General features: G+C 43.6%; 1 protein-coding gene across 1 annotated transcript; it reads left to right on the top strand.

Moving 5' to 3' along the window:
• The first annotated feature begins 218 nt into the window (after positions 1–218).
• On the top strand, positions 219–12,236 carry ENPP5 (ectonucleotide pyrophosphatase/phosphodiesterase family member 5). The gene is made up of 4 exons (XM_003986211.6): positions 219–403; positions 2,998–3,861; positions 6,061–6,237; positions 10,833–12,236. Exons 2-4 carry the CDS (start codon positions 3,033–3,035, stop codon positions 11,258–11,260), a joined length of 1,434 nt encoding a protein of 477 aa, XP_003986260.2. The 5' UTR covers positions 219–403; positions 2,998–3,032; the 3' UTR covers positions 11,261–12,236.
• Positions 12,237–13,682: the final 1,446 nt, after the last annotated feature.

The following is a 13,682-nucleotide window of genomic DNA, read 5'->3' as shown; positions in this document are numbered from 1 at the left end:
ACTTCAGCTGGAGCCGATCGCGGGGCACATTCGCCCCGCCCCTGGGGCCTCCCCGTGACCCTCTGCTCGCGAGGACTGTGGCCCCTTCACCCTCCTAACGCAAGCAGCGCCCGCCCCCTGGTCCCGCTGATTGACAGGCTGTGCAGCGACTCCCAGGAGCCCGGCAGAGGGAACTGTCCTACCGCAGCCAATGGCAGCCAAGAGGCGGGACCTGCGGCCGGGAGGCGGTGCTGGTCAGGTGCTCTGCCCCGAGGCGGCTGCAGGTGAGCCGCTGCAAGTTCAAGGGGCGCCGCTCGCTTTCGCCACCTCCCAGCTCTCCGCACGGGTCTGCTGGAGGGAGGCCCCTCCAGACTCACCCTCCAGGTGTCCCAAGCCCATGCGGACCGTCCGGATCGCTGCGAGGGTAAGAGTCCAGGGGAGTGGGCGGCTTGCCTCCAGGGGACTCACACGGGTCCTGTGGTCCTCTCAGACCTCTCCCCCCACTTTCCACTGCACAAGCGCACAAGCCACGTGGGTCACCGGCCGGCTTCGGTCGGTAGAGGTCTACGAATTGGGAACGCACCGTACCCGCGCCCCTTCCCAGTGACTAGGATGGAATCCCAGGGGAGGAGATGGGGCGCTACTTCGTTCTCCTCTCGACGTCTCTTCCCCCAATACACACGGACTCCTTCTCCCCGTTTCTAGGCGCCCCTTTCCTCTATTTCTAAGGCTGTCTGTGGTGGAAGGATTGGAGGGGAGGAGGAACTGGACAGCAGCCAGGTGAAATCCGGACCCAGAACGAGGGATTCCACTGCACTGTGCAGCATTTTGTGTATGGAAGAAACGAAATCTGAGATTTCTTTCATCCCCACCCCCCACCTCTCTGTTTATTGCTTTATGTCATCGATGTGATAATGTTGGTTCTTACCAAACATTCCTAAGCTGTAGGCAACACTTAGCCTTTGTTTATTTTCCTTTGTCCAGGAAAGGAGCTCTTTCCTGCTTACCACAGTTGCTAGATTAATTTACTTAGAGGAAAAATCAGGTGTCTCATGTAGCTGATTGTTTTATTAGCCTTAAATTATATTTGTTTCATAACAGACTTCCTTGTGTTTGGAAGGTGAAGGAGAACAGAAGAGGGGAGAGGAAACAGCATCCTCAGCCAGATGGTAGTCAATATATTTGCAGTTCCTTATTGGAACTGATTTGTAACGTTCCTTCCAGAATGGGCAACATTATGGTCATTTGAGAAAAGAGTTTTTTAAATTTAATTTTTGAACCATTGTATGGAGACCAGTACCTAAAGCAATTTCGGTTTAGGTAATGTTCTAGGTGTGGTGAAATCATAGTTAAAATTTACTGCATCTGAAAGCAAAGCGAGCATGCTGAGCCGTTTTTATTTACCTGTACTTGTAATATAGCAAGGAGGCAAGACAGGATCTGTGTTTGAGGTTTAAAAATATCTTCAGCATGTTCGGGTCGCCTGGGTGGCTCAGTTGAGCGTCTGACTTGGACTCAGGTCCTGAGCTCGCAGTTTGTGAGTTCCGGCCCCGCATCGGGCTCTGTGCTGACAGCTCGAATCCTGGAGAATCCTGGAGCCTGCTTCAGATTCCGTGTCTCCCTGGCTCTCAGCCTCTCCCCCACTAGAAGTCTGTCTCTTTTTCTTTCTCAAAAATAAATAAACATTAAAAAAAGTATCTTCAGCATATTCAAATTAGGAAGGTGGCAAAAGCTGAATTCGGGAGACTTCTTGGCACAAAGTGTGCATGGATCCAAGTTTTGGTGGGCTTACCTTCATGCAAGAAGGGACAAGGAAAGGAGGGAACCAAAGATCCTGTTTGATGTGCTAGCCCATTGAGAGCTGACAGAATTTACATATGTCTTGCTTATCCATATTGTGTTTTCTTAGCTTTCTTGAATAGCATAACCGCTTTTTAGAAGTCTATGCAGATTTTAAACAACCAGCCACTCAACAACCTTGACCCAAGGAGAGCCTTTAATCCTGTCAATTGCCTTTTTCTCACATATCCCTAAGATTAAGTGTGGGTGAATTTCAGCATCAGGAGAGTCAACACCAAATTGCAGAATTATGTTTCTGTTTGTATTTAATTCAGAAACTAATTGTTTTAGTTTTTAAGAAGGCTATGGCTTTAATTATTAAATGAATGCAGATTACATTTCACAAGTATATTTGAGTGTCACAAATTTTATGTCACTTCAGAAGAACAAGTTCATCTATTTTCTCCTTTTTCCAGTAATATCCCTAACCATGATGAACCAAACATAAGGCCTTGGCTTTGAAAATAGAGGGGTGTGTGTGTGTGTGTGTGTGTGTGTGTGTGTGTGTGTGTGTGTGTTTAAAGCATTATTGTTGGATTTGCTAATGATGCTTCCTTATTTCTAGGTTCCTGTAGTTGGTCTAACCATAATGATAAATATGTGTTCATAGGTATTTGACTATATAATTTTTTCTGACCAGAAGTCTGGGTCCCCTGCAAAGGTTTCTGAAAAGCTTTTGTTTTTCTTAAAAGTAAATGACATCAGGGGCACCTGGGTGGCTCAGTCCGTTAAGCTTCCAACTTTGGCTCAGGTCGTGAACTTGAGAGTTCGAGCCCCATCTCTAGCTCTCTGCTGTCAGCACAGAGCCCACTTCGGATCCTGTGTCTCCTCTCTGCCTCTACCCCGCTCACGCTAGCTCTCTCAAAAATTAATAAACATTAAGAAAAAAGTAAATGATATCCTATTTTCAAATGATATTTGGGGAGTTTAGTTAAGTGATTACTTTGAGAAATGTTTTAAAATTCTTGGGAAGGGGAAGTTTCTAAAATGCAACTAAACTTAGTTTTATTATGCAGGTAGCCCCGGTCTCTTGTTTGAAATGGCGCAACGTAATTCTCACAGGCTGTGGTTTATGGTCTTACTGGGATTCCTAGGTACCATCACTGACAGTTGTGGGTAAGGTATTAAGTATACAAAAAAAAAATTATTGCCATTAACTTCTATATGTTTTTTATACAGATTATCTTGCACTGAACTGATCACATACTTTGAAAATGACTGCAAAACTTCTCTGGGTATCCTTCATACTTGCTGCATTAATATTTTCAATTACATTTTCCCTCCAACCAGACCAGCAAAAGGTTCTCCTGGTTTCATTTGATGGATTCCGTTGGGATTACTTATATAGAGTTCCAACACCCCATTTTCATTATGTCATGAAATATGGTGTTCATGTGAAGCAAGTTACTAATATTTTTATCACAAAGACCTACCCTAACCATTATACTCTGGTAACTGGCCTCTTTGCAGAGAATCATGGGATTGTTGCTAATGACATGTTTGATCCTATTCTGAATAAATCTTTCTCCTTGGATAACATGACCATTTATGATTCTGAGTTTTGGGAGGAAGCAACGCCAATATGGATCACAAATCAGAAGGCAGGACATTCTAGTGGTGCAGCCATGTGGCCTGGAGCAGATGTAAAAATACATAATAGCTTTCCTACTCACTATATGCCTTACAATGAATCTGTCTCATTTGAAGATAGAGTTGCCAAAATTATTGAATGGTTTACATCAAAAGAGCCCATAAATCTCGGGCTTCTTTACTGGGAAGACCCCGATGATATGGGCCACCATTTGGGACCTGAGAGTCCGCTCATGGGGCCTGTCATTTCGGATATTGACAAGAAGTTGGGATATCTCATACAAATGCTGAAGAAGGCAAAGTTGTGGAACATTCTGAACCTAATTATCACAAGCGATCACGGAATGACCCAGTGCTCTGAAGAAAGAGTAATAGAACTTGATCAGTATCTGGATAAAGACCACTATATTATGATCGACCAATCTCCAGTAGCGGCCATCTTGCCAAAAGAAGGTAAGTCTGACCGGGTGGCCGTCTGGGGCTGGGACTACTTGTGCCCAGTGCAGTGGAGAGGGGAATTTTTGTTTCTGTAATTTAAATATGCGTGCCTGGGGGCGCCTGGGTGGTGCAGTCGGTTAAGCGTCCGACTTCAGCCAGGTCACGATCTCGCGGTCTGTGAGTTCGAGCCCCGCGTCGGGCTCTGGGCTGATGGCTCGGAGCCTGGAGCCTGTTTCCGATTCTGTGTCTCCCTCTCTCTCTGCCCCTCGCCCGTTCATGCTCTGTCTCTCTCTGTCCCAAAAATAAATAAACGTTGAAAAAATTTTTAAAAAAATAAAAATAAAATAATATGCGTGCCTGTGCGTTGGTAATATTCTGGGATTTAACCCTTAGACTCTGAAAAGACAAAATCTCTTCTCTCGGCATGTGGTTTTTCACTTTTTCCAAGAATATTGAAATTGATGTCCTCTATATACTTACTGCAGATGGATTTAACCATTTTGGAATCACTGAATATGATGAGAGCTATAGCCTCCTTTCTCAGAAAAATTGAGATGGAAAAACATATAGAATTTGCGTGCAATTCCAGTGATTTTATGGAAGCTCTAAAGCTTTCTATGGATCCTTTTGCAGGACCCACTTAATAGGGAAGCAGTGCAGTATGGGAAGGAGAAAGCTCTGGCCAATCTGAAGATTTGTTTTTCCTGTCTATAAGTAGAGGAAGTAATAACAACACCCTGAACTTTTTACAAACCTTTCCTCAAAGCCTCATACCAACCTCGTCACCTAAGTGTTAGTTCGATTGTAAAGACGGGTGAACAAACTCAGGTTTAACACCCCCAGTTCACAAAGGAAGTGCAGAGCAAAACTCGGACTTCTGCCTTCTGTTTTGTCACCATCTAGAGTTAACTTAGGTATCAAATGAGACCAGATTTTGAAAAACCAAATGCCTCACAAATGAGCATTGTATTCCTTACAAGGGAATACGAAACGGTGAATGTTAAGATCTACGTAGGCACCTGTGCACAGACTTTTTAACAAATTCAGTATAAAATAGCGAGTTTTTTTGTCGAGAAAAGTCACATTAACTCTTCAGTTTTCCTTGTAAATTTGGAGTGTGTTCCCTGTTTGGATGGTGGGCGGCAGAGAGGAAGCCCCAACAAATCAGTGTAAAAAACAAGAAAAGGATTAAAGCTCTGGTCCCAGATTCGCTGCTTGAAGCCACAGGGAGTACTTTGCCACACCTCCAGGGTTTTAAAGAACCTTTTCAGGGCACCTGGGTGGCTCAGTCGTTAAGTGTCCAACTCTTGGTTTCAGCTCGTGTCACGATTTCATGGTTCGTGAGTTCGAGCCCTGCATCGGGCTCTGTGCTGACAGCGCGGAGCCGGCTTGGGATTCTCTCTCTGCCCCCCCCACCCCGTTCTCTCTATCTTTCTGACAGAAATCAATACATTTTTTTAAAAACTGGGGCGCCTGGGTGGCGCAGTCGGTTAAGCGTCCGACTTCAGCCAGGTCACGATCTCGCGGTCCGTGAGTTCGAGCCCCGCGTCAGGCTCTGGGCTGATGGCTCGGAGCCTGGAGCCTGTTTCCGATTCTGTGTCTCCCTCTCTCTCTGCCCCTCCCCCGTTCATGCTCTGTCTCTCTCTGTCCCAAAAATGAATAAACGTTGAAAAAAAAATTAAAAAAAAAAAATAAAAACTGAAGAACTTTTCTATTTTATAAGCTGCTCTCCACCCCGAATCTGTCCTTTTCTCAATGGCTCTCTCACCTTCCAATCAGCATATTTTTTGGTCTAGAGACTCTCTGCACTCGTATCTCTCAGAACTTAGCTCTTTGTTTTTATTTGGGTATTTCAGTGCCCTAGACATTTGACTTAGTGCCACCAGTTGGGGGGGGTTGCGTGTGCGCACGTGCGTGTGTGTGGTTAAGTCTTTAGAGATTTCTCGTTCTATAGACTGTGCTCTCAATTCCGTAAAGTGAATTTGCTTACAACAGAAGATGAATCATGTCTGTTTCCCCCTCAAGATTCTCTCCTCAAGGGGGTAGGAATTCTCAGGTATCTGGCTCTCTTTCGTTATGTTCTGCCTGCTGGCGTTTTACCTCAGTGGGGTTTCTGCAAGGAAGAAATGTTCCTTGACGCCTGTTGCCATGGTGGTTTCTTTGACTGGGACAGGGGCTTGTTCTGAGTGCCTCTCTGCATCCTTCCTCCTTTAGGTAAATTTGATGAAGTCTATGAAGCACTGGTTCACAGTCATCCTAATCTCACTGTCTACAAAAAAGAGGAGATTCCGGAGAGATGGCATTACAAATACAACAGCCGAATTCAACCGATCATAGCAGTGGCTGATGAAGGGTGGTATATCTTACAGAACAAGTCAGACAACTTCCTGTGTGAGTATGTTATATTGTGTCTTCCCATTCTGCATTGTTATTTGCTAAAGTAGAGGCTATGGGTAATACAGCAGTTTATTTCCTGATCGAATAACTAGTTGGTGTCATACATTAATAGCAAATCAAAGATCCCTGGGGCTTTAAAAAGAGGTAATCTCGGGCGCCCGGGTAGCTCAGTTGGTTAAGTGTCCAACTGCAGCTCAGGTCATGATCTCAGGGTGTGTAGGTTCGAGCCCCACATCAGGCTCTGTGCTGATGGCTCAGAGCCCAGAGCCTGCTTCGGATCCTATGTCTCCCTCTCCCTCTCTCTCTGCCCCTCCCCTGCTCATGCTCTGTCTCTCTCTCGAACATAAATTTTTAAAAAAGAAGTAATCTCCCAAATGTTTATTTCTCTTGAAGTCGTCAGACCAAAGATATGCAGAGTGCCCTATACCTCTAATTATAACTGTCATGTTCCTGAGAAAAACATAACTGAAATGTATAAATTGGATTATTTTCTGCATCTGTTTTATGTTCTGATATCATAATAATTTAATCTCGTTCTGCATTCTAATTTAATTAGCTTTCTAGGTGTTTTTCTTTTTCTTTTCTTTTTTTTTTTTTTTTTTTTTTCCCTTCTGTCTCTACCAAATATAGGCCAACTTTGTTTTGTACCTTGGAAACATTTCTAAAAAGAAGTGCATCTGGCATGGATAATCATATATCAAGATATATTTTTCTAATACCTAGCAATATAATTTTGGGGAATAAATGTCAGATACAATGGCAAGCCCATTCGAAATTCAAACATGCAAAATAATGTGCTTTCTGCCATCCTTAATGTATACTTTTTTTCTTATATAGCTTTTAACAAGTTAGTGAGATGGAAAAGCCATCCATAGGATTTCACTCTTCTTTATTGGGTCTGTCATTTGCATATTTGCTTTCAAACCGCCTGCCCTCTCCCCACTCTGCTTTGTATTGCCAGTGACTGACTTCTACAGACTAAATTTCACAGGCTCCTTTGCAAACTGGCTTCTGGTAAGTGTTGACCAGTTGGCCAATAGAAGACAGTCACAGGAGTTTGGGAGGCAGGAGTTTGGAAGAAGCCAGGATATTTGTCCCCCATGTTCTCTATCTTAGGCTGTGTCTCTAACAGTGACTTCATTTCCTCTGTTAGCTCCCTCTGGACAACTTTTCTGTCTACAGCCTGAGCTCCTACTGGGCAGCCCTGACTTTTGGGCTCTGGTTAACCCCACCTCTTCCCTTCTGTCTCTCCAGCCCTGTGAGGCCAAGGGGACATAGGAGATTCCTACTATTCCTCATCCTTGGGTAACCTTGCCATCGCTGTGTGCTTCTTCGCTCTTAACGCTTTTGTAACTGGTCCCCATATGAAATTCCCCCTTTTGGGCTACCTTGAGTGGGTAGGTTCTGCTTTCCTGGTTGACGTGGATATTAACATGACTGCTGCCCAGTTCACTAGGAGTCGTTTCTCCTCTGTTACTTGGATGATGAAGGAAGTTTTGACATACTGTATCAAAACCATATAGACATGTTTTTTTCAGCATTGGTCCTTGATATATCCAAGAGAGGTACAGAAATGTCCCTTTAGGTAGAATTGGGTTCCTATCATGTCTGTTGACGCAAAGAAAAGCGGTTGCCTGGCCATGGCATTTGTAGTACATATGGGAGTCACAGTGGCACATATATACAGGAACATGGTTTCTGGTTCCTGAAACAGGTGTTCCATACAGATAAGGATCTGAAGCCAATATTTAATCACACCAGGGGAGCTGTTTTAGGAAAGCCTTTAAAAATCATTTCTTTTTTTCAAAAAAAAAAAAAATTGAGGGGAGGGGCATGAGAATAACTGTTGCTTTTGTTTTTTCTTTCTTTTATTTATTTATTTTTCAACGTTTATTTATTTTTGGGACAGAGAGAGACAGAGCATGAACGGGGGAGGGGCAGAGAGAGAGGGAGACACAGAATCGGAAACAGGCTCCAGGCTCCGAGCCATCAGCCCAGAGCCTGACGCGGGGCTCGAACTCACGGACCGCGAGATCGTGACCTGGCTGAAGTCGGACGCTTAACCGACTGTGCCACCCAGGCGCCCCAAGAATAACTGTTGCTTTTGTATGTTCAGATTTTCAGATTTTTATGTATGGTGCAGAGAGCTTTTATGTTAGAAGAGTTGCATTCAGAAGATGGGGTTGTTCCATCTCTGAGGGGATTTGTACTTTACAGTCAATGTAAATTTAAGGTGCTCTCTTGAAATTTTGGTTTGGTGCACTACAATTACACAATAGATTAGTCGCACCTATTTTTGGTAGAAAACCTTAATAATGCTCCTATTTATGTTATATTATGTTCAACATAATTACTTTATTTATCTTGAGAGAGAGAGAGAGTCCCAAGCCAGTTCCATGCTGTCAGCGCAGAGCCTGATGTGGGGCTCAAACTCAGTGAGCGTGAGATCATGACCTGAGCCAAAATCAAGGGTTGGATGCTTCCCCGACTGAGCCACCCTGGTACCCCCTCAATGTTATTATTTATTCAACGAATATATGAAATAATTATTTCTTCAACAAATAAGTACTGGCCTGTATATTCCTTCTCATCCTGAGTTCCACAAGAGAACGAAATCCTACTGTCCAAAAGCAGTGGTTCGCAAATACGTTCCCTGGACCAGCAGTATCCAAATCACATGGGAACTCATTAGAAACGCAAATCTTGGGCCTAACCCAGACCTACGGAGCTAGGAAATGTGAGGGTAGAGCCCAACAATCTGTGTTACACGTGTCCCCCAGCCAAGAAGTCTCACACACAGAAGCAAGTTTGAGAACCACTGCCCTCAGGCATCCATTATTAAATATCGTCTGTTGGATCAAGCAGATATGGTTGGGGCCACTACAAAATGAAGACCCTACTCATGGGAAAGGGTTTAGAAGGCATGAGTTCACTTCAAATCTGATTTTCTAGGAAGAAGTGTGATATGAGAGAATTATCTTTGCCTTCATGATTGAGAGTCTAGATCCCAACTTTTCACGGAAATGAGCAAAGCTATCATCTAGCCCATTACAAATTACATAATGGCATATTCCCCAGGGTTACTATCAATTAATTAGCTAGAATAACATATAATACTAGTCAGATAATTAGTGATGTCATAAATCCAACATTATTTCGACTTGAATAAACTCAAAAAAGAGTCGTGGCATTCAGAATGACTTCTTCTGATGGATTGTGCCAGGCAGATATGGAACTACTTTGAGGAGATGACTCGAGGTGAGTTCATGACTTTCGGAGGAGCTGTTTTAGGATTTTCTCTTTTGCAGTGTTGTGTTCCAATTGCCTATTTCCCTGTAGTGAATGTGGGATATGGAGACTGATTTGCTAATCATTCTCACCACCTTTAACATACATCCTGACGGGGGGGTGCCTGGGTGGTTCAGTCTGTTGAGCATCTGACTCTTTACTTCAGCTCAGATCACGATCTCAGGGTCGGTCGTGAGATCGAGCCCTGCATCGGGCTCTGTGCTGAGTGTGGCACTGCTTGAGATTCTCTCTCTCCCCCCACCGCCCCTCTCTCCAGCTTGTGTTCTCTCTCTCAAATAAATACTAATAATAATAATTTAAAAAATAATAATAAGGGGCGCCTGGGTGGCGCAGTCGGTTAAGCGTCTGACTTCAGCCAGGTCACGATCTCGCGGTCCGTGAGTTCGAGCCCCGCGTCGGGCCCTGGGCTGATGGCTCAGAGCCTGGAGCCTGTTTCCGATTCTGTGTCTCCCTCTCTCTCTGCCCCTCCCCCGTTCATGCTCTGTCTCTCTCTGTCCCAAAAATAAATAAATGTTGAAAAAATAATAATAATAATAATAATAAGATAAAATAAAGCCTGACAATTGTCTTAGGTTGCCACCTTACCATCTGTGGCTGCTTCCCCTCACACCCTGATACGCCAGGCACACATGCCTTTAAATTGCAGTTTTTATTATGCAGGAATTTTTGTCCATCAATTTTATATCTCTTGATAAATCCGAAGACTTGTAAAGTTGTTACGTGTGGCCACACAAGCACACAATGCTTAATTGTAGTTTGATCCGAACCACCAAATGTCACTAGTGGATTGTAGCTGTTGCTGGGGGTTTGATCTTTGTGCCATCTTTTGTTTTCTTAATTTACTGTGTTTCCCTTTTCATTGGTTAATCATAAATTGGTTGCCCTTATGACTAAGAACGCCTTTATCCCTTTATCTTGAGAACATCATTGGAATAAATATTTGCTGAATATTAGTTTACCTGCCACAAAACAACGACAACAACAACAACAACAAAATCACTCATTTTCCCCTGACTTGGCTCAGCTTTGCCCTTTACTCTTCCTCCTCTGCTGTTTCAGGTATTTTCAGCCTGCGTGAAAGATTTGTGATCATGTGACTTTTCATTTTCTAAAGTGAATGGTGATGTTTACGACAACAGAGATTGTTCATAAAAGATTATCTTCTTTTAAAAGACAGACTAGATACATGTTGCATTCAAGGTCAGACTTTGGTGATACCACTTACTTTCGTATCAATGCCATCTGGTTGGCTAACTTACCCATTCGTCTTATCTTTCCAGTAGGCAACCACGGTTACGATAACGCGTTAGCAGAAATGCGTCCGATATTTTTAGCCCACGGTCCTGCCTTCAGAAAGAATTTCACAAAAGAAGCCATGAACTCCACAGATCTGTACCCGCTACTCTGCCACCTGCTCAATATCACTGGCATGCCACACAACGGGTCGTTGAGGGGCATCCAGGATCTGCTCAGTTCAACGACCCCGAGAGTGTTTCCTTACACGCAGAGGCCCACCCTCCTCCATGGTAGGGTCAAGCCAAGGGAAGATGAGCACGAGGCGTCGTATGCGTATTTCCTAGGGGTCTCTCTTGGCAGCATTTTGGTTCTCGTATTTTTTGTAATTTTCATCAAACATTTAATTCGCAGTCAAATACCTGCCTCACCAGATATGCAGGCTGAAATAGCTCAACCATTACTACAAGCCTAACGCTACTTTAAAGTGGAGGTTGTGTAATGCTGTCCGTGTTTAAGGGTTTCAAATTCTAGGAAACCAGTTTCGGACATTCGCACAGATCAGTAAACAGTTACATACATATACAGGCACAGTCCCCCCGCACACACACATGCGCGCACACACACGCACACATACACACATACATCAAACACACACATAGACCAAATGCCCATACCTATAAAGGATTAAAATGAGGAAGTATATTTCTGTGGCTTTCTCCGGCTTAGGGGTAGATAAAATCCTGCTTTATTTGGACTTGGCACATACAATGTATATATTTAGCAACTTTGCACTATCTAAAGTTCCTTATACATTGCACTTTAAATTACTCTCCTAAAGGGTACTTTTATGCGAAACGCACTTTATTGACAATTATGTCTTCTAGCTTGGTTGACAAAGACAATTTTTTCGGCCAACGTCGCAGAATACTTGTTATTTCTTGTTCAAGCTGAATGAAATTTCTAACAATTCCTGAGTACTGTAGAAATCTATCCCCTTATACTGGGAGTGCAAGAAGAAAGTCAAAACTGTTGCAAATTAAATGTGATGACATTGAAGTTTGGAAAGACGCATTCCCAATAGCAGGACTCATCTGTGGGCATTTCTTCTCATACTTCTTTTTAAGACATGGGTTTTCATTTTATGCTTCCTAAAAAAAAAAAAAAAAAAAAAAAAAAGACTCAAGTGCTGACAAGTTTGTCCTAAACATACTGTTTCTGTCATGAAACTCATTGTTCTTATTTTCTGATGAGTCATTTTGCTCTGATTATATAATAATGAAGACACCGTAAACATAGATAGATGTCCTTCCTACATAGTCCAGCACTGGCCTGTTCTGAACAGAAGAGATTGGGGACCACCTCAGCAATGTCTTCCCTTGTTCTGTAATTCTCCGCTCCTTCGAAAACCGAATCACTGCTAATCACATTAAAAATCAAATTAGATACAACGATGTTTCTTTTCTTTCTGGTAACGTGTAGGAAGAGAGTACGAGCATCTTTAAGATTTGAGCACTTGCAGATCCACAGGCGAGAGAGAGCTCAAGCTGTGTAGGTCACTCCGTTCTCAAAAAGGGCTGTGAGGAGCTAGGGAAGGAACATTAGGTGGGACTGTGCCTGAGATGTTCACACTGTACCCAGAGCAGTGCTAAAGGACGCCTGATGGCAGAAATCAGCAAAGTAGCCCCTAGAGGGGACAGGTATCGAAGCAAGGGGAGCTGAGATCATAGCCTTATTTTCATGAAATATCTGGATGTCCCCTCACCGGGTGCTCCATGAGATCAAAGATGAAGCCAAGGTCACAGGCTTCGACCACCTGGGTAGTTTTATCATCTGCCTGGACACTCAGCTCTTCTCATCCCGACCACCAAAGCTGTGCTTTAGATCTCTGGAGTAGTCAGGCTGGGGAGACCTATGGTTTACCTGCAGTTTCTTAGAGGAAAGAGAAAACCCTGGAAAGAACAGCTTTCTTCGGAAAAAAAAAAAAACAAAAAAACCCAGCTTATAGACAGATGGCCCGCAGATAGTATTGTGATTCTGTGTATATTAATGTACCAGCTGGCTAATGAACAGGTAAAATGGTATATGTATTCCAGAAACAGAGGATAGAGCAGATGTAAGGAACAAGGAAATATTTTTCCCTTCAAAAGTATAGTTGTGAGGCACCTGGGTGGCTCAGTTGGTTAAGCATCCAACTTTGGCTCAGGTCATGATTTTGTGGTCCATGAATTTGAGCCCCACATCAGGCTCTGTGCTGACAGCTTGGAGCCTGGAGCCTGGAGCCTGCTTCGGATTCTGTTTCCCTCTCTCTCTGCCCCTCCCCTGCTAATTTTCTCTCTCTCTCAAAAATAATAAACATTTGTTTTAAGTACAGTTGCATTGGGGCTGGGTGCCTGGATGGCTCAGTCAGTTAAGCATCCGACTCTTGATATTGGCTCAGGTCATGATCTCATGGTCGTGAGATCAAGCCCCACATGGGGTTCAGCATGGAGCCTGCTTGGTAGTGTCTCTCTCTCTCTCTCTCTCTCTCTCTCTCTCTCTCTCTCTCTCTCTCTCTCTCCTTCCCCCACTCGTGCTCACACACACACTCTCTCAAAATAAGTAAATAAATATATTTCTAAAAGTGAATAAATCCATGTAAGTGTCACTTTAGAGGAGAAATAGAAAACAGACCATTACCAGCACTCCAGAAAGAGCCTCAGTTCTCTTCCCAATCACTCCTCGCCGCCTGCAAGAAACACTGTCCTGACTTGGAATGCAATGGAAGAGTTTCCCCTGCTTAAAAATTTTATTTTTATGATCATACGATATACTTTTATGTTTGTTTTTTTCCACGCAAGACCACGTGACTTTCCTCCAAGTCCTTGTGTGCGCATTGCTTTGTTTATTCTCATTGC

The sequence above is a fragment of the Felis catus genome, chromosome B2 (assembly GCF_018350175.1).
Source record: "Felis catus isolate Fca126 chromosome B2, F.catus_Fca126_mat1.0, whole genome shotgun sequence".
Taxonomy (NCBI): domain Eukaryota; kingdom Metazoa; phylum Chordata; class Mammalia; order Carnivora; family Felidae; genus Felis; species Felis catus.
Note: the sequence above shows the minus strand (reverse complement) of the source record. Positions and strands in the feature narration are given on the sequence as shown.